At 37.0% G+C, this 22,542-nt stretch overlaps 1 protein-coding gene across 1 annotated transcript; it reads right to left on the bottom strand.

Moving 5' to 3' along the window:
• Nucleotides 1–2,726: 2,726 nt before the first annotated feature.
• Nucleotides 2,727–21,639, bottom strand: LOC121372014 (DNA-directed RNA polymerases I and III subunit RPAC1-like). The gene is made up of 11 exons (XM_041498252.1): nucleotides 21,465–21,639; nucleotides 18,079–18,150; nucleotides 16,842–16,949; nucleotides 14,782–14,914; nucleotides 12,322–12,438; nucleotides 10,991–11,040; nucleotides 10,121–10,183; nucleotides 8,780–8,846; nucleotides 6,408–6,527; nucleotides 5,471–5,587; nucleotides 2,727–3,117 (listed from the first exon to the last, which is right to left on the bottom strand). The coding sequence occupies exons 1-11, from the start codon at nucleotides 21,522–21,524 to the stop codon at nucleotides 2,981–2,983; spliced, it is 1,044 nt and encodes a 347-aa protein (XP_041354186.1). The 5' UTR covers nucleotides 21,525–21,639; the 3' UTR covers nucleotides 2,727–2,980.
• Between the last annotated feature and the right edge of the window lie 903 nt (nucleotides 21,640–22,542).

The following is a 22,542-nucleotide window of genomic DNA, read 5'->3' as shown; positions in this document are numbered from 1 at the left end:
GTAGGTATATTTTGGCATGGGTTTTCGACTAGTGGGTATAGTTTGACCAAAAATGGGTACATTTTTGTTGGTACGTTTTGGTATGTTTCAACCTGTTCCCTATTTTGTGTATGTTACCTGTTTTGTGTATGGTATATTCAGAGGGAAATATTTTAATAAAAATATATTTTGGGGCATTTGTCAGTTTTAGTCTTTTTGTTCCACAACAATAATGTGCATCTAGTAATAACAGTTGTGCAACCAAACAAAAAGATTGATATTGTTGTGATATTTACTCTAAACTCATGGCTTGTTAGCATTCATAGCAAAAAAATTTTAATGTAACAAACGTGCACATTTTTATACGCCCGTCTTTGATGGGTCATATTGTGGTGACACGTCGTCCGTTTCTGGAACCTATTTTTCTTATCAATTCTACTACTTTTCACACATTACCACACATTAAAGGAAATCCACGTCTCTGCCACATCTTCCTTATCAGGGGCAGGACGTAGCTAGTGGTACAGCGCTCGCCCAATGAACGATCGATCCTAGATCGATTCCTGTCAGTGGGCCCATATGGCTATTTCTCGTTCCAGCCAGTGCTCCACAACTGGTGTAACAAAGGTCATGGTATGTACTATCCTGCTGTGGGATAGTGCATATAAAACATCCCTTGCTGCTAATCGAAAAGAGTAGCCCATGAATTGATGACAGCAGGTTTCCTCTCTCATTATCTGTGTGGTCCTTAACCATATAACTGTAAATAAAATGTGTTGAGTGTGTTGTTAGATAAAACATTTCCTTCCTTCTTCCTTATCAATTCATATAGGATCATCAAACCTTGCATGAAAAAAGAAAGAAAGAAGTGTGTTATTTAACGATGCACTCAACACATTTTATTTACGGTTATATGGCATCAGACATGGTTAAGGACCACACAGATTTTTTTTAGAGGAAACCCGCTGTCGCCACATAGGCTACTTTTTTATGACAGGCAGCAAGGGATCTTTTATTTGCGCTTCTCACAGGCAGGATAGCACAAACCATGGCCTTTGTTGAACCAGTTATGGATCACTGGTCGGTGCAAGTGGTTTACACCTACCCATTGAGCCTTGCGGAGCACTCACTCAGGGTTTGGAGTCGGTATCTGGATTAAAAATTCCATGCCTCGACTGGGATCCGAATCCAGTACCTACCAGCCTGTAGACCGATGGCCTGCCACGACGCCACCGAGGCCGGTCCCTTGCATGAAAGTACGACATAGGATGTCAGTGTGTTGCATACATAACTAGGTCACCATAACCTACGTTTGACAGGTGTATCATGTACCTCACCAGTACTCTTTGTTAACTGTAGTTATGTGGTGTCTTAACATGGTTATTTTGAAACTTTGTCAAGAGAAAGCCAAGAAGTGGGTTTTTTTATATGCATTTTACTGTAGACAGGAAAGTAGTCTTTGATATTCCAGTCGTGAGACCAGCCTCGGTGGTGTCGTGGCAGGCCATCGGTCTACAGGCTGGTAGGTACTGGGTTCGGATCCCAGTCGAGGCATGGAATTTTTAATCCAAATACCGACTCCAAACCCTGAGTGAGTGCTCCGCAAGGCTCAATGGGTAGGTGTAAACCACTTGCACCGACCAGTGATCCATAACTGGTTCAACAAAGGCCATGGTTTGTGCTATCCTGCCTGTGGGAAGCACAAATAAAAGATCCCTTGCTGCCTGTCATAAAAGAGTAGCCTATGTGGCAACTGGGTTTCCTCTAAAAAAATATGTGTGGTCCTTAACCATATGTCTGACACCATATAACCGTAAATAAAATGTGTTGAGTGCGTCGTTAAATAAAACACTTCTTTCTTTTTTCCAGTCGTGAGGTATTGGTTGGGACTGGAGGTGGTTGTCTGATCCTGCTTATTGTATCCCTGGTGCATGTGCAGGAAATTATGCAAGGGTGGGTGGAATCTAGCCTGACAAGCAGTGTTTCTAGGGGCTTCTTCTTGTGCTCCCTTGGAAAATATATTTAAAAACAGAAAATTCATTTTGATGGGGAGCAGAAGAGTTTTGACCCCCGAAATCATCTAACCACCAGAAAGTGCTGTACTGTACCACTGAGCTACATCCAACCCATGTTCCATACATAGAGGATACTCACCTTGTGTCTTGTGATATCATAATTTTATCAGCACTCTTTCATAAAAGTATAAAAATCCTTGGCAAGCCTCGAATTTCATACTTTTATCAACTCGTGCTGATAAATTATGATATCACAAGACACTCGGGGTGTTTCCTCTATTTATCAGCACGAGTTAGTAAAAGTATGAAACCCGAGGCTTGCCAAGTATTTTAGGATTTTTATACTTTTATCAATAACAGCTGATAAATTATGATACTACAAGACAATGGATGATAAAAAGAATAACCCCCTCGTATCATTCTTTTCATTTGTGACAATTGTAAACAATGTCAGTAATGTGGGTTGAATGTCACTATATTTGGCAGCGGTTGACTTGTTAACTAGCAGAACGATTGTGGCGTAACATCACTAATGATAGGTTTAGCACTTAATCATACATAGTGCTGAAACATACACAGCGACATAACATACATGTAAGAAGCGACATCTCCTAGTAGAATATTGCAGGAGATATCACAAATTAGAGTGCCAGCGATATCTCCTACCAAAGCCTTTAATAGATGATAAATTGTTTTATCTTAACAACTACAATAAGCAACAAATGTGGTGGCTACTTGAGTGTCATTTATTATAACATTTTCCATTCAGAATCCTTTGCTCTAGATAGAAAAAGTAATGTTTCACACCTCAACAAGGTATCTCACATGGTAATCGTGACTCTGTATCCATCCTTTGTCAGAAGCGAAACCTGTCACATAGGCTAACAGCAAGAGATCTTTTATAAATTTTTCCACACACACTGCCTTTGATAAATCAGCTATGAAGTGTTTTGGTACAGTGCTTGTCATTTTTACACAAACTGGTTTCAGTAAGTTTCGGTGGATTTTGAATCTGTTGTGTGGTTCAGTTCAGACAACATAGTCCTGCACTTTTCCATTAACACTTTAATCGCTTCGGACACCAGCACATCGGGAGGTAAAATGCCAGTGGACTCCACTGAAACTGAAAACAAATTTTATTAAAGAAACTTAATTTTATAAATATTCTCACTCATTTCTATTTTTATTTTATTAATATAAATTTCAGGTTTGACATAAGAGTTTTAACAAAGCAGATAATAAAATACATACTATTAACACTTTGAACTCGCCCAAAAGGAAGGAAATGTTTTATTTAACGATGCACTCAACACATTTTATTTAGGGTTATATGGTGTCTGATAACTTGGCCAAAAATAAAATCACCCAAAAATTCTAAAAATTGTTTTTTTTACTTTTCTACTTCTAAGAATCTGTTTTGTTGTATTTTCATTGGCTAACCTGTTCAACAAAGAACAATTTCTGAGCCATATTTTTTTGAAAATTTACACCTGTTACCATAAAAAACTTATTGGAATCAGGGAAGTTAATTCACAGGAAGAGCATAAAGAAAATCAGATACAACAGAGCTGTTGCTTGGTCAGGATGTTACATAGCAACATTGTTGATAAATAAAACCACATGCGGTATTTGGAGGTTGACGCCATGGCCAGTTTTTCGGGTTCAAAGGGTCGAAACCACGAACGTAGGAAAAAGAAAGAAAGAAAGAAGTGTTTTATTTAACGACGCACTCAACACATTTTATTTACGGTTATATGGCGTCAGAGATATGGTTAAGGACCACACAGATTTTTTTAGAGGAAACCCGCTGTCGCCACATAGGCTACTCTTTTACGACAGGCAGCAAGGGATCTTTTATTTGCGCTTCCCACAGGCAGGATAGCACAAACCATGGCCTTTGTTGAACCAGTTATGGATCACTGGTCGGTGCAAGTGGTTTACACCTACCCATTGAGCCTTGCGGAGCACTCACTCAGGGTTTGGAGTCGGTATCTGGATTAAAAATGCCATGCCTCGACTGGGATCCGAACCCAGTACCTACCAGCCTGTAGACCGATGGCCTGCCACGACGCCACCGAGGCCGGTGAACGTAGGAAAAGAAATACTTTAGGTTGAAAAAAAAAAAAAAAAAAGAAGAATGTTTCAACTAGTCTATCAAGAGTTTTAGTTAGTAACCTGCTCAATTTAAATGCAAGTAAAAATGTATATAAAATGCAAATCATAAGTATTTGATCACAGTCGTATTTCTGCACTGATAGTTTAACATTTCTTGGCAGTATAAAACAGTTTCAGCCATTAAGCCTTTTTCAGGGAACATTTTGTTCAGTTAAGCTGAGCAAGTTTCAGAGATTACTACACAATTCTAAACATTAAACGGTAGTTGCTGATCAATTTTCAATTGAAATAGAAATATCGCTAATTAAGATTTGGAATAAAAAATGTTCTGTTGTTTACTGTTAACATATACATTTTTGCTTAAATTATTATTTTGAGAAAAATCAACCTCCTTTTGGTCATCCTGGTGTTTGAAGTAGCTTAAAATTAATTCAATGTGAAATTAAAGAGGTACATTTATGTAACCTCGGTGTGAAACTAAAAAGGCACATGTATGTAACCTCGGTGTGAAACTAAAAATGTACATGTACAGTATGTAACCTCTGTGTGAAACTAAAAAGGCACACATATGTAACCTCTGTGTGAAACTAAAAAGGCACACATGTAACCTGTGTGAAACTAAAAAGGAACACATATGTAACCTCTGTGTGAAACTAAAAAGGCACACATATGTAACCTGTGTGAAACTAAAAAGGCACACATATGTAACCTCTGTGTGAAACTAAAAAGGCACACATATGTAACCTCTGTGTGAAACTAAAAAGGCACACATATGTAACCTCTGTGTGAAACTAACAAGGCACACGTATGTAACCTCTGTGTGAAACTAAAAAGGCACATGTATGTAACCTCGGTGTGATACTAAAAACGCACATGTATGTAACCTCGGTGTGAAACTAAAAAGGTACACATATGTAACCTCGGTGTGAAACTAAAAAGGCACACCTATGTAACCTTGGTGTGAAACTAAAAATGTACATGTACAGTATGTAACCTCTGTGTGAAACAAAAAAGGCACACGTATGTAACCTCTGTGTGAAACTAACAAGGCACACATATGTAACCTCTGTGTGAAACTAAAAAGGCACATGTATGTAACCTCGGTGTGATACTAAAAACGCACACATATGTAACCTCGGTGTGATACTAAAAAGGCACACATATGTAACCTCTTTGTGAAACAAAAAAGGCACATGTATGTAACCTCGTGTGAAACTAAAAAAGGCACATGTATGTAACCTCGTGTAAAACTAAAAAAGGCACATGTATGTAACCTCGTGTGAAACTAAAAAAGGAAGATGTACATGTATGTAACCTCGGAAATAATTATCAGCAGCTTTAATTAATATCACATAACTTACATATAAAGTGATTTCGAACTCGATTCAGCTTGACACAGTTTTTAAGATCAGAATGGCGGAAAACTTCTCGACTGCAGGTGTCTCGTCTCGGGTTTGCGACGCGTGCACGAAGTACCCCTGGTGAAAAAACAATCCATTCTCAAGTCAATACAGCAGTAATGCTTTGTTAGAGTTAGCTAATTGGCCAATGTTTCTTGGACAAACCAACTGTACAATTTTACAATTCAAAAAAAAAGAAGAACATTATTCTCAAATACAGTGAAATCTCATTATTTTCACGTTGAAGGGACCAAATCAAAGACCTCAAGATCACGATGGTTCTAAATAAAGATAGTAGTTGTTAGCGAAAATTATGCCATGTGTACGTTTCATGAAGTTACCGTAAATCATTCAAAGTATGACAAATCCACTAGCCCTTGGTCCTGGTTAGTGAATATTTGGTCTGGGCTAGTGGAAATTATCAACTGTATTACTATAATATATAGGACACTAGTCAAATCTTCTGTGAGGGCTAGTCACTTTCTCAAACATTTGTCAAACACTGTTGAATGGTTTTGGAGTGATGTTCTGGAAACTATCAGACTGATGGAAGGAGCAGGATGAATGGACAATGCCCATTTTAATATTCCCCTCAAATCGCATTGCGGGGGATAAAAAAAAACCCAATACTTTATAAGGGCAAGAGAACAAAAGATAAACCTGAAATATCTACCAGTAATCATAATCAAATATTCACCAAACTTGAACATCAGCTCTTATCTGGCAAACCTTGGTGTATTGTAACTTTAATAATATCAATTTACTCATGTTTTACATGCAATGAAGAGCACAAATTCTCTTTCACATTTTTGTGTGCATTTTACTACATGTAAATACCTTTGGTTGTGTATAATTTGTACTAATTTCAGTGGATCATAAATGAGAAGAGACCGCTCACCATCAATGTTATCAAGTTCTATAACTCCTGGAGAAAAACACTTCTGTAACCTCTCTGCTTTCTCTCCCTCGACTGGACGTGTGAGAATGATTTCAGGCAGAAGTCTGTACGACGCTGTGGCTGTTCGTGTAATAAATATATACCATTAAATCCACTGTCCTAGTTCTTAGACGGTGTAAAATATTTTTAACATTTTAACCACAAAAGTCCCATTATTTACAACTTGTTGCTTAAATTATCAATTTTGGAAAGGTAGGCAGGAGTGTTTATTTAAGGACACAACATATTTCAATTAGTTATATGGCATCGGAAATATGGTTAAAAACCACAATGACAAAGGGTCAGGTCATTGGGCTTAATGTGCTTATGCAGAGCAAGCTGTTGTAGCACATGCCTGTCATGTGCCGGCTCTTCCATCCAAGACAGGAAAAGGATTCGGGTGGGTGGGTTAAGGGACCACCCACACTGGTAAGTGCAAGAAAACACCAGCAGCCCGACCAGGTCCGTAGAGGGCTGAGGCTCTTTCCGATCAGCAGCAAGGTATCTTTTATATACAGCATCCCACAGACAGGATAGTACATACCACAGCCTTTATTACACCAGTTGTGGAGCACTGGCTGCATCAAGAAATAGCCCAATGGGCCCACCGATGAGGATCGATCCTAGACCAACTGTGCCTCAGGCGAGCTTTACGACTGGGCTTTGTCCTGCTCAGGAAAGTCTACTGATGGTGATCGATCCTGTTACCTGTCTTCAGGCATACGCTCCACCACTGTTACACCACTAACATACACTGATAAATTATCAACCTTTTTTACGCTGAGAACTAACTGATTACCTTAAGTTATTAAACAGGGATGAAGGATCGGAGGTTCAAATCGCCCCACTCCCTGCTGAGATTAAAACAATTGTTTAAAGTGCAATATTAGGCTATTCATATAAAATATGTGTACATGGAAAAAAAGGGTCTACTATAGTCCGTCCGCCTTTTTTCATGTTACAGAATTTACTACAAGTTATTTATTTCCCTAGCCGACTGTTTTCTAAATAAGACATAAAAATAGGGGGTGGTTTTTTTTTTATTTCCAAAACATTTTAACTTTTTTTTTTATTTCCAAAACATTTTTACTTTTTTATTTATTTCCAAAACATTTTTACTTTTTTTCTTACGTCACACAAAACTGAAATTATTTACTAAAAACATTTTTGTAGGATGGGACGGACTATAGATTCATATTCGACCCCCACCCCCGTCCAGACCATGCCACGACCCTGTTACATGGATACCGACCACTTTCTAGACATATTTGTTAATTAATTTTATTAGCTTGTCTTCATTTTTTATTGACATACTAAGGTCGATGACAGACATGCTTCGCAACCTTGTTTTGGCTTTGTACACAATAAATATAACATCTTACCGTAATTTCACTTGAAATCCATAGTTCATAAAAGGTACAATTTTTTTTATCACAAGATTTTCTTCAAACACATTCAGGTGCACTAGTAATGTTAAAAAAAAAAAATTAAAGAGCAATTTTGCACTGAAATTTTTCCAGCGTTCTGAAAATGGAAACGTCATGTACTCAACCCAATTTATTGTTATTGTAAGGAGATGCAAAGTGACGTCATTGGAATACTGATGTCATTCAAATTCAAAATTAGCTATATTATTACAATGTTTTGACACATTAAAATAAATACCGGTCTACTAACCGTGACCCCTGTCAAAATTCTATAACAAGCAGACAACGCTGTTTACACCGGCCTCGGTGGCGTCGTGGTAGGCCATCGGTCTACAGGCTGGTAGGTACTGGGTTTGGATCCCAGTCGAGGCATGGGATTTTTAATCCAGATACCGACTCCAAACCCTGAGTGAGTGCTCCGCAAGGCTCAGTGGGTAGGTGTAAACCACTTGCACTGACCAGTGATCCATAACTGGTTCAACAAAGGCCATGGTTTGTGCTATCCTGCCTGTGGGAAGCGCAAATAAAAGATCCCTTGCTGCTAATCGGAAGAGTAGCCCATATAGTGGCGACAGCAGGTTTCCTCTCAAAATCTGTGTGGTCCATAACCATATGTCTGACGCCATATAACCGTAAATAAAATGTGTTGAGTGCGTCGTTAAATAAAACATTTTTTTTTTTTTTCTTTTTACAACGCTGTTTACAGGTCGATATGCTTTTATTTTTCATAATTCTGAACAAAATATTAAGTTTAAGTTTTAAAAGAGAAAGAAATAAAAAGTACCTTTTACAAAAATATCATATCAAAAAATTACCCATGGATATGTTTTACTTCTTATGTACGAAGCCAAAACAAGGGTGCGAAACGTGACTGTCATTGATCTTAGTGATCATTTAAACACTTACCAACAGGGGAAAACTTGGCATGGTCTTTCCCTACACCTTTGACACAGTGCATCTTCAGATCCAGTTCCTGAAAATAGATAATTCAACCATTGCTGATCAAACTCTGTATTAAAAACTTGGCATGGTATTTCCCTACGCCTTTCACACTGTACATTTTTAGATCCAGTTCCTGAAAATAGTGAAGGAAGGAAATGTTTTATTTAATGATGCACTCAACACATTTTATTTACGGTTATATGGCGTCGGATGAAAATAGAGAATTCAACCATTGCTGATTAAACTGTGTTTTAAAATCTTCACTTCCTGTTTACTTATTTCAATTTGAAATGTGGTACATGCAAAATAAACTAATCCTTCTAGATCATTGAGTTATAATATTATTCAAAATGCAAAACCACAGTTTTAATAAACGTATGTGCTATCACTGTTTGAGACCTTCATACAATCGCCATTCAATCCATTCAAAACACACCGGCAACATACTTTCAACATAAACAAGCCATTTCTAGGAAGTATTGACCTTTGACCTGCTCTTATCTGTTTCTGTCCTCTATTAATTAGTCAGAAAAAGAGACATCGCTCGTAGTACTGGGAGTTGCATTTATCAACTCATCCGTCACAATTTTATACTCGCATTTGGTGAGCAGGCGAGTACTTTCTACACCCATGCATTAAGAGAATGTGTCTACCGAGGAGGTTCGATCCTCTGACCCAAGCACCTCAAGCTCTACTGACTGAGCTAGATTCCAACCCTTCAAAGAATGGTCTTCAACAATAAGAAAAATTAATGTTGATGATCATTCTGAAAGAATACATAATACAAATATGCCCGAGATTGCAGCTTTATATAACGTTTCTGTATATTAAATAATTTGCGTTACACTTGAACAATAATTAATTCCTACAGGTTATGGTTAACAACCGAGTGCAAACATGTGAAAGAAAATTGTGCCTTGTTTAACGACACCACTAGAGCACATTGATTTATTAATCATCAGCTGTTGGATGTCAAACATTTGGAAATTTCGACATATTAGAGAAACAACCTGCAACATTTTTCCATTAGTAGCAAGGGATCTTTATATGCATCATCCCACAGACAGGATAGCACATACAACAGCCTTTGATATACCAGTCGTGGTGCACTGGATGGAGCGAGAAATGTGGATGATAATAATTTTTGGGTCCACCGACAGGGATCGATCCCAGACTGATCGTGCATCAAGCGAGCACTTTATCCCTGGGCTATGTCCCACCCCACAGACATATGAAATAGTGTCTATAAGTTATAGAAAGAAGATCTAGACACAAGATTAAAATAAAGTTAGTAATATTACCTACCTGACCTGGCCGTAACTTTGCTATGAGAATGTCATCTACTGGTCTTATATCACCTGCATTAAACTGAAAGGGTAAAAGCAATTTTTAATCAGAATAATTAATATATGGATTTTAATTATTAAATTATCACAGTAAAAAAAAAACTTTGACCAGTTGTGGTGCACTGGTTGGAACCCAATTAATCCTGCGATGCAAGCACCTCAGGCGAGCGCTCAACCGACTGAGCTAAATCTCACCCCCACTGCCAACCAGCTATCAAATATAATAAGCGATCAGTTGAAATAATAGAATTTAAAAAAAAAAAAAAAAAATTACCTTAAAGTTTACATTTAACCATAAAAATACATGATTGGTACAATTACTGGATGCAAGTCAGAAACTAAAAATTAAAAAGTTAAAGTTTGTTTAATGACACCAATAAAGCACACCGATTCATTCATCTTCAGCTATTGGAAGTCAAACATTTGGTAATTTTGATATATAGTCTTAGAAAGAAAATGTTTCTATTAGTAGCAAGGGATCTTTTATATGCACCATCCTACAGACAGGATAGCACATTCCACAGCCTTTGATATACAGAGAGAGAGGTAACTCACAGGCTACCACTAAAACAGCAATCCAACTTTTATATTTATTTTCCTGTAGATATAACAGTACATACCATGACCCATGACCTTTGATGTACCCACTGTAAGACACTGGTTGGGACTGGAAAAAAATTGACCACAGAGGGCGAACGATTCATGGACCCATCACAAGTACTCTACCACTGAGCGTTATTACACTCCAGGTTGAAAATGGCTTGGTAAAAAGAGAAATGTATGATGCAATGTATTTTTGTTTGTCAAAAAGAAAATAAATAAAACTTACTATATTTGCTTGGTCGCCCACAGGAACCCACTTCATATAGTTAGTTGTCACTGAAAGAAAATATGATTTATTACTGTAACAGTACGGGCGATGGTGTATAATACTAAATTCCAGAATAAACTTTTACAGTATGAGGAACTAATATTAAAAACTCTTGTTGAGATGTTCTTAAGTGTCTTATTTAGTCATATAAGCAAAACCCATGTTCTCGTTCACTCTAATCATGACTGTCGAGTTCTAAACAGGTTGTTTTTCAACTTAAAGGATTCTACCTGACATCAGGGTGAACTGGTCAGTTTTCTTGAGGTGATTTTTGTCGCCATGTAATTTTTCTGCCAGGGATACGTAAGCAGGCCATATCTGGTCTCTTATTTGTTGGTGCTGGCTGCAATCCTGGATGAAGTAGGCTGTTGTCTCCTCTCCCTGTCCACATAGATACGTAGCTGTAATCCATAGCTTGAGTTTGTGTAGGTGGCTGTTCAGTCTGTTATGTCCGGTTCTCGGTCTGAAAATGATGATTTGCTCCTCCCTTGTCAATCCTTTGATTGAGCCATGTCCTTGGGTTTTGTTTCTGTCTTTTTGTTTTGATTATTTGCTTCAGCTCATCGTAATCAATAGGTTCTTATTCTTTGCCAGTTCATCTGCTGCTTCACAAAAAACCATCCGAGGTGAGGCCATGTGATTTATTACAAACAGATGTGCGGTAAATGGGTTTATGTCATATCTCATATTATAATTATTATTTGTCTTGGCGCCTTCAGTGTATAAAAATGGACAGTGTCTGAACAAGTCTGTTTTGTCTTCATTTGGTGAACATAATTTATATGAGAATATGTCTCATGATTTATAAAAATTGCCAGTCATTGAAGGGAGATAATTCAAATTACTAGCATCTCCGGATGATTTGGTATGTTAGGGGTGGAAGCTAAATAACATTTCATTAGTTAATTAGTGATTAAGTAATTTGAATATTTACCTTAAAGTGTATGATCTTTGTACATTACTGGGACTATTTACACGGCTCGACCTTAGTGGTAGCCCAGGGTATTTTGGCTACCCATTTGTGGCTCGGGCTATCAGATAACTAAACCCAGTAGTCCGCCAGGCTACTAGATACTCCAGTTACTCTGCAATCAACAAGACGCTTAAACATCTAAAAAAAAACCACACCTAGAACAACATTTAAATAAAAGTAAATGATTTTGCTTTTTTTTTTTTTTTTTTTAAATTTATTAAAATTATGGGGCTACCGATTTTTACTGAGGGCTACCAGATTTTATAACCACAACCAGGCTACCACTGAAAAAAGTTAAGGTCAAGGCCTAATTTACCTTTGTGATCTTTGTACATCTCATCAGGACGTGTGGAATCTTTTGGTTGTGGGTTCTTTGTACACTTCACCTTCAGCTGGAACTCAATGGTGTCTTCAGCACTACCTTCTGTGTCACCTGGGAAAACACAGTACAGAAAAAAACCTTTAGTGGATACTGCAGGGCTCGCGCTGTCGGTAGCCAAATTAGCCATTGGCTAATTTTTACAAAAAATGGCTAATAAAATTTTCAAGTGGCTAAAATTTTGGCTAAGCCATTTTCTGTCTTCTGATGTGAACAAACGGTTACATAATCTATCCGACACCTCAAACATAATAATAATACCAAATATTCAATTAGCGTAATGGCGATCTCACGACCGGTAACAAAAAAAATGGTGTTATGCAAAATTCAGCGTAGGCCTTATAATGTTTGCTTATTTTAATAATCATGGTTATTAATTTTAACGGCATGCATTCAACGTGTATGACAGCAATGTCTGGAAGATCTGTAACTTGTTATTTTTACTTTGTAAAATCTTTGAACCAAAGTAATAAAAACAGCCCGACAATGCGTGTCAATTTTAATACACATGCCAGTTCAGGGCCGAAAGACATGTAGGCTATCTCAAGGGCAGAGTTCAGCCAGACCGAGCGAAAACAAAACGTTAGCTAAACTGGTTTGTGCGCTTCACGTTAAACCAAATGGACATGACGAACACCAATCAAATAGTTCGCGAAGAACGTTCGTTGGCTGAACTGAGGCAACTCTGGGCGTGAATATACGTCACGCTTCAGAGTCAACCGACACCCGCGTGTCAAGAGACATCGTTGCGGACATTAAACAATACGATTACGCAAAAGTAAATCTTGATGTAAATTTGTAGAAAAACAATAGTTGTACGCATCAATGAATACCTAACTGCAGTTTTTGTTTATTCCTTTGTCTTTAATTTCGTACCCATGGTCGAGAGCACGCATGCAGATCGCTATCGTGGGAAATGAACATGCAGTATTTATACAAATTGCAGATTACACTGAATAAAATTAGTTTACAATAATCATATTTGTTAGATAATGTTAATTATAAATTTGTAAGACTGTGAGGTGACATTTAATAAGTTAGCTGGATTTTAAAAAGACCGTACATTTTAATTTTGTTTTAATTTTGTTTTTTTTTATAAATAAATGGAGTATACTGTGAAGTCGGTATTCTTAGCCGAGGTATTTTGCAAGCATAAATCAAAAGCATTTAACACGACACTGAAATCAACAGCAACATGGCACAAATTATGAAAGTGTCTGGGGTGGTGAATTGATGGGTCACTTAAAAAAAAAATATGAAAAAAACAACAAACAATTCAAATTAACATAAAGATTGCTATTTAAAGAAATAATGAGCTCTATATAAAAAAAGCTCTCACATTTTTTTTTTGGAATAAAGGAAGAAAGAAAAAACAACTACCCTCAGTAAACATCCACCCACCCCCATATTTCTGTATGTTTGTTAATTTAATGTCATAGGTCTTAGAAGTGGGGGTGGGTGTATGGAGTACTGGCTTCAAACTCTGAAGATAATGCATAACTCCATCCCCACCGCACCCCACTCCCGCTGAAAAAACGAAGTAATATATTAACTGCCCCTACCCCCATTGAGGTTTTGTTATTCCTATTTATTCCAGTTTATACACAATTAGCTGAAAAAGATACATTTTCATATTCATATATAAATACTCTATACAGTACTGCGTAAAACAAATTTGGCTAAAGCATTTTCAATATGGCTAATAAAAATTCCATTTGGCTAATATTTTGGCTACAGGTATTTTTGATCCAGGGTGAGCCCTGATACTGTCCTTTGCAACTGTGATCTCTCAAAAGTATCTTCTTTTTTTGTGATTTACAACAGCTTGACATAATGTTACACAATAATTAGATAGTGAATAACTAGAGTAAGTACATTTTCTAGTACATTTTACTTCAAAAAGTTTACCCCAGGAAATCTCTGTAACAGGTTTTAGAACAATCCAATCAAAATTTCAAGGGAAAGATAGACAGATGCTCAATGGACTGATGTATAGAAATGTTTGTTTTTTAATTTTCAATTTATTTGACAATGCACATATGGTTAAGGACCACACATATATTGAGAGGAAATCCATTGTCGCCACTTCATGGGCTACTCTTTTCGATTAGCAGCAAGGGATCTTTTATATGCACCATCCCACAGACAGGATAGTAGATACCATGGCCTTTGTTACACCAGTTGCGGAGCACTGGCTGGAATGAGAAATAGCCCAATGGGTCCACCGATGGGGATTGATCCTAGACCGACCGCGCATCAAGGGAACACTTTACCACTGGGCTACATCCCTCCCTGGACTGATGTATAGACACCAGACAAAGTGGTATGAGAAAAGCTCTATTGATCAATGGAGTTCAGTTGTGTTAGAAATATGATGAAGTAATTTTTAACACCTACCTTCCTGTCTGTATTCAAACAACCTGGGATCAGCCTTAATGGGAATGAGACCGAGTCTGTGAGCAAGAACTTCATCCTGGATAATGGATGTGTTGTTGTATACGAAGACCTTCTCAATAGCCATAGTTGGCACCTGAAAGTAAAAAAATGTTTCAAAATAAACATTGCTTACAGATCACCTTTACTTAATTATATCATTTACATGTTCAATTATTTGTTTAGACGTCATGTACAAAACTTAAATTAAAAAGAATCTGATATAAAATCAGTACTGCCATATTTATGAAGTTCCCAAAAGAGATACGGAACAGTTCTATAATCTTCTCAAAATTACCCTTGAAGAAAGATGAACGTGAATACTTCCAGTGAAGTCGGGTGGGACGTAGCCCAGTGGTACAGCACTCGCTCGATGTGCGGCCGGTATGGGATCGATCCCCATCTCGTTCCAGCCAGTGCACCACGACTGGTATATCAACGGTTGTGGTATGTACTACCCTGTCTGTGGGATGGTGCATATAAAGGATCCCTTGCTGCTAATCGAAAAGAATAGCCCCTGAAGTGGCAACAGCGGGTTTCCTCAGTCAATATCTGTGTGGTTGTTAACCATATGTCTGACGCCATATAACCGTAAATAAAATGTGTTGAGTGCATTAAATAAAACATTTCTTTCTTTCCAGTGATGTCACCGATGAAATCCTGTTTTTGTAAAAATAACATGAGTACACAATTTTCTACATAATTACACAATACCCTGTATATTAATGTATTATACTAAAAATAATGACAATTTCATATGGTGACACTCAAATAAACTGGAAATTTCTTGTACGACATACATGCATACTTTAAAGGGACACACCCTAGTTACGTTTATTTGTTAACCATTACGGCATTGTTTTTCGCTATTAAACCTCATTTTTCACAAATAAAATTGCACTTTACTTACATTTTATTATTTAGAATACACATTTCCATTCACCTGAAGTGCTTTTTGGTAATCCTGATGTTTGTAAAACCACGAAATGCATTTTTTGCATTTTTTCACAAAACATGTTGTTGAGAAAAAAACGTTAAGCAAGCGAGGTCCAATCTATTTTTAATGTCACAGACGTTGGTATATCACGTGACCGTTATCATTTTGGTTCGGTTTGTTTTCTCGTGCACGGTTCGCGCAATCAACATCCGATTTGTTTGTTGTTCATTTGTGAGATTTTTCTTCACAGTTCGTGAACATTTTCAGTAACAATAAAGTTCAGACAAGTAAGTGTCTCAATACAAAACGTTAAAAACCCTTAAAACCAATAATTTTGCTAAGTCTTACGATATCTGGAGAGGGGATACAACCAGGACAGAACAGTTGGAACATGTCCAGGAGAGGTGAAACGAATGCACCCCAAGTCTGTAAAATTTGTCGTGACGTAGGCATTGTTGTGCTTCTACCGGTGACATCAGAATACTAACTTTCAAAATTATTTCAAGCAATTGGGACATGGGGATTCCCATGGTATTTATTGATATAAAACCTGCTTTTTCACTCCATTTGATAAAAACGTGATCTAAGTGTGTTACAGGTTTGTAGATTAACCAAATTATAAAAAAAAATTGCTGGATGGAACTAGGGTGTGCGGCTTTAAGTAAACCTTCAATTTTGACCAAATATTGGAAATGTGAATGTATTATGCTATCATTGCAGGGTATAATCTACCATACATTTTTGGTCCGGTCACCAGCCCTATTCCCCTAATGAATATTTCCAATCTAATACCAAACTTTTCCCAAATTACGACCCAACAGTTTCCCAAAGCTGCTCTGTCGTGTGACTTGAAACTCATAATCCGGGTGTCCCCCTCCATAGCAATCTCAGTAAGCATTGTGGAAAAAAGCTGCAACAAACAGTCACATCACCACACATAAGGAAAAGATACCAATAATTTTTTTTAATTTTTTTTAGTTTGGTATTGGATGGAGTCAACCTTGTAACCTATCACACCTCACAACACTTACTCCTGTCAGATCACATATTATATATTCCATAAAAGTGTTTTATTAGTAAAGCAAACCTCAGATAGAAGTATTCGCCTGAAGGCATTAGCGATTGAGCAATCCACTCCTATCATATCAAACTCCATATTGTCTTCATTGATGTCGATGATATTGATTATAAAATTCTGCAAATTCAAAATAAAATGTCAGTAAAGTATCATTAAGATAGTTGGGTGTATAAAGATCACATACATGTAGGCCTAACTGTGATGTCCAGTGTTTTGATGTTTGCTTATTATTATGATTTTAAAATGTTTAATATGTTAAGCCATAGGAGAGATACTGAAATGGAGGAGAGGCATATTGACTGCCAGTGGCCCATAGCTGAGATGGGTGCTGTAAAATATAGTAGGGTGCGGGAAAATAAAGAGGGGCGCAGAAAAATAAAGGAGGGCAGCAGAACATGAAAGGAGGGGGAAAACGCAGCAGCGAGAACACTGAATTCTGTAAATTACAGTATTCAAATAGTAGATCCGTAACTGTCCACTCGCAGGTGTATATGGAAAACATCTGCTTTTTAAAAATCTTTAAAACTAAGGCAGCGTAAAATGAAAAGTGGTTGGGCCATGACTTTCCTCCCATCCCCTCCAACTCCAATAAAATACATACTGTCCTCTTGTGAGAGGGTTGGCGGGATCATGTAAGGTTTCTGCCAGAGTATGGGTATTATGTTATTTTTTAATTCCAGCCAGTGCATCATGACTGGTATATCAAAGGCTGTGGTATGTACTATCCTGTCTGTGGGATGGTGCATATAAGATATTTTGCTACTAATGGACAAATGTTGTGGGTTTCCTCTCTAAGACAATACGCTGAAATTACCAAATGTTTGACATCCAAATGGTGATAATTAATATATCAATGTTCTTTAGTGATGTCGTTAAAAAAAATAAACTAACTTTTGTTATTTTTTAAAGTGTTTGTTAATGCTATCTACATGTAGGAATAGATGTTTGAACAAAATATACACCAGGCATGGTGGAAACAAGTAGACATTGGGGGGGGGGGGGGGGTTGACTGAGATCGAGGGTGCAAAGCAAAATTTCAAGGGGGTTTGGAGGTATTTTTGAGAACTAGATATCCTGAAATGTAATTTCCTGCATTCTACAAATAAAATTTATCTCTGCCTTAAAATTTACTACCAATAATATTTTAGATTCAGAATTACTGAGGGTGTGTGTGTATGGCTAAAGCCCCCTCAGCGTCCCTGCTCCACTGTGCCTGTACATGATGGTATATAAATCATTAGTATACCTTTTCAAATTTGCTCTGACTCCATGTGTCATCATAACCGTCATAGCTGCCAGGAAAGTCAGTACTGTGAACCTGTTAGTCAAGTAGCAAAACAACAACATAAAAATGTAAAGGAATGTGTGTTTAATAACATCTCAACTCATTTTAGACTATATTAGTTGATGTTTAACTTTAACTCGGTTGAGTATTTGTTTGGGATGCTTGTGTTGCAGGATCTAACCACCTCAGTGGATCCATTCAACTGATTATGTTTTTTCTGATTCCAACTAGTGCACCACAACTGGTCAAAGACTGTGGTATGTGCTTTTCTGTCTGTGGTAAACTGCATATAAAAGATCCCATGCTGCATTAGGAAAAATGTAGCGGGTTTCCTCCGATGACCGTGTGTCAGAATTACCAAATGTTTGACATTCAATAGCTGATGATTAATCAATCAATGTGCTTCAGTGGTGTCGTTAAACAAAACACACATCTTCTTTTTCTTCTCCATGCTATTTAAAAAAATATTTGACCTATGGGCCTACACATTTCACTGAAGTTGGCAAATATTCCTATAGTAAGGGGTGTGATATACCAAAGTTACAGTCCCCATACATTTTAGACAATTTCATATTCCATTATTAATTAATCAATGTGCTCTAGTGGTGTCGTTTAAGTTGTTTAACATGTGGTTATTTTAACAAGTAGTCAAGAATGAAAGTAAACCTACTACAAAAGCCAGGCTACTCCTACCCTAACAACAACAAATTATCTTTTAAATGCACATTCCCACAACAAGACCCATGCAGGACTATATGTAGCTCTGGATGAGCTGAACATATTTCCAAATTATATAGTGTTTTCCCTAGCTTGTTTTAGCATGGTGCAGCACCATGCCTCAATAGTCTAGCGCCATCTTACCTTAATCAGTGCCATGCTGCCCTGAGATTAAACAAGCCTTTTTCAGTAATTATTTCTAAAATTGCCTTTATAAAACACCCAAAATGGTATTACTAATTAATAAAATATGCCGTTTATATCTTTTGCCATTCATTTATTAAAGCAAGCACATAAATTACATTAATGTTTATTTCAATTAATTTTTGTTTATTTTTAATGAAAAACATGTGCCCTGAAAATGATGAGAATGCCCCAGTGTTTGGTCTATCTACCATGCCTTGCCTAATTTCTAGGGAAATCCCTATTATACATTAAAAATAAAAAATTGCAGAAATCAAGTTATTTTCTTTTTAAAATATCAATTATTACATGAAATTCTGTTGCCAAATTAAAATAAAATTCACCGCATTTTAATAATTTACAATTGGCAGATTTGTTGAGTGCCAGAGCTAGGCACATAGCACAATCTTTGATGTATTATTTATGGGACACAGATTGGGACAGAGGTAAAAACACACAGAGATCCACTGCAGGATATCAATCATTCTGCAACCCCTCCTCAACACCTCAGGCAAGTCCTCTATTTCACTACACAACACACACCATAAATAAAGTAAAGTTTGTTTTGTTTAACGACACCACTAGAGAACATTGATTTAGTAATCATTGGCTATTGGATGTCAAACGTGGTGATTTTAACATATAGTCTTAGAGAGGAAATCGGCTACATTTTCTCATTAAAGGGACACGCCCTAGTTACGGCTAGTTGTTAACCATTACGGCGTTGTTTTTCGCTATTAAACCCATTTTTTCACAAATAAAATTGCACTTTACTTACATTTTATTATTTAGAATACACATTTCCATTCACCTGAAGTGCTTTTTGGTAATCCTGGTAATCCTGATGTTTGTAAAACCACGAAATGCATTTTTTGTATTTCTTAAAATGTCGCGCGCATTCAAGAAAAAAACGTTAAGCAAGCGAGGTCCAATCTATTTTTCGAGGGAATCTTCCTGTGTAAACGTCACAGACGTTGGTATACCACGTGACCGTTATCATTTTGGTTCGGTTTGTTTTCTCGTGCACGGTTCGCGCAATCAACATCCAATTTGTTGTCGTTTGCTTGTTGTTCATTTGTGAGATATTTCTTCACAGTTCGTGAACATTTTCAGTAACAATAAAGTTCAGACAAGTAAGTGTCTCAATACAAAACGTTACAAACCCTTAAAACCAATAATTTTGCTAATTCTTACGATATCTGGAGAGGGGATACAACCAGGACAGAACAGTTGGAACATGTCCAGGAGAGGTGAAAAGAACGCACCCCAAGTCTGTGAAATTTGTCGTGACGTAGGCATTGTTGTGCTTCGAGCGACATCTACTGGTGACATCAGAATACTAACTTTCAAAATTATTTCAATCAATTGGAACATGGGGATTCCCATGGTATTTATCGATATAAAACCTGCTTTTTCACGCCATTTGATAAAAACGTGATCTAAGTGTGTTACAGGTTTGTAGATTAACCAAATTATAATTTATTTTCGCTGGATGGAACTAGGGTGTGCGGCTTTAATAGCAAGGGATCTTTTATATGCACCATCCCACAGACAGGATAGCACATACCATGGCCTTTGATACACCAGTCGTAGTGCACTGGACTTTTACCACTGTACATTTATTCATAATTGTACAATGTGTAAAGCGGCAAACATCTAAATCAGTGTTATTTCACAGGTTTAAGGGGTTTTTTTCCTTCCTATTAAATTATTAATATTGATTCAGATGTACATTATGCTGCATTGTGTTAGCTGCTCTACCTAGATGAATAAATAAACCGATACATTGGTTAGCTACCGTCCACTGTTCTGTAGCCTCAGCCTGTGAGTAAGAAATAGGATGTGGGACAGTGTACTTAAACGTGATTCTTTATGCAAGTATAAAATATAGGTGAACATTATGTTAAAATTTAGAAAACAAACCTGAATTAACATTAAGTAATGTAAATAGTGAATGCCTACACAGCAGTTAATATATGATGCAACATAATCAGAACTTACTTCAATCGGGATTTAGTGAGTACGGTAGGTTATACATTTTTGGTTTATGTCCATCTGTAGCACTATTTCAGTTCAGAAACATGGTGCCACAAGTTTTGAATACAAGCTATATATAGGGTATATAACAATATCCATAAATAACCACACTTTATACGTCCCTTTAAGTTTAACTTCAGACCCTTTAGACTAACCAGGCCAGAGCTAACCCTGAAGTTGTCCAATACAGAATTAATTTTTATGTTATGGGAATAGTAATATACAGTAACAGATATATTAGGCTGTTTTCTTTATAATGTAGTGCATCAAACTAAACCGTATGCTCGAAGGTTATTTTGATGAACTACCCCCATATACACCATAGGCATAGTCCATACAAGTTCTGACTACTCAATCGAGTCAATGCTGGACTACTGCTATGTCACATATGTGTCTGGTTTTTGGCTTACATTGTCAACTGTATGTTCTAACAGCTGAACTCGAGTGCGTATTTCCTCGATGTGATCCATCAAAAAAATATGGAGCTAACGCTTGGTTTGTGACCTTTTCGGATATATTTTGTTTTGTTATTTTTTAGTCTCACAACTAAAAATACAGCCATGTGCAAATAGTCTCGATTAATTAAGCGGAAGTGCTAAAGGGAGGCTACTCTCGTTTCTTAAATTGGAAATAGGTTACACACCATTATTTTTATATGGCCTCAGACCACAATTAATTTCGCTATATGTTTCTATATAGCCTTAGTGGCTATAACATTTTTATTAATATCAGCAGGCCCGTGAAGTTTTGTATGTACCTTTGCCTGCATGGGGGACACATACCCTGAAAAGGACAACCCCTGTTGTCCAGCTCTTTCTCCCAGCATATTGGTTTAAACAGACACACCCTCTAAACCAGGCCGGAGTACACCCATTTTACACAAAAAGCACTACTTTTGCATGGGCCGGAATTACCACAAACAAGTCTTCAATGTCAACAAGTTACACATGTTTACAAACTACATGCTATCCCCTGTCACTTCAGTCAAACAGTTGCCACTTCATAGCTGTCTGCCATGAAATAATCACAGTCAAACAGCAGACTACTTGCGCGGTGAAACTTCCGGATTTTGGACAACCAAATGGGAAGATAACTGTAATCTGAGGCCTATCAGTCCATTTTTTCCCCTAAAAACTGGCCCACACTAATGCATTCCAATGATATACATATTAAAGCAATGCTCGGTAAGTATCGGTATGTCACCTTTAAACTGAGAGTATACAGAGGCTGTGTTAAAACACCTACCACAGTGCCTTGCCATGGCCAATTTTAGCAATGGAAACTTGAGGGACACCAACTTCAAAATGTAATAACTTTATCAAATTTTGGAATTTCTTCATACAATGAGCAGCTATTTTTTCTTCTACATATGTTCTATCTGCACAGTGTTGTCTTGGAAAGATTTTGAAATATTTAAAGGAAAAAAAATCAATCATTAGATTTTACTTCATTTTTAATTAAATATTAAACTTAAATTTAAATTTTTGA

This window comes from Gigantopelta aegis, chromosome 4 (genome assembly GCF_016097555.1).
Source record: "Gigantopelta aegis isolate Gae_Host chromosome 4, Gae_host_genome, whole genome shotgun sequence".
In the NCBI taxonomy this organism is placed as follows: domain Eukaryota; kingdom Metazoa; phylum Mollusca; class Gastropoda; order Neomphalida; family Peltospiridae; genus Gigantopelta; species Gigantopelta aegis.
The sequence above is the reverse complement of the archived record's forward strand: the minus strand, read 5'-3'. Positions and strand labels throughout refer to the sequence as shown.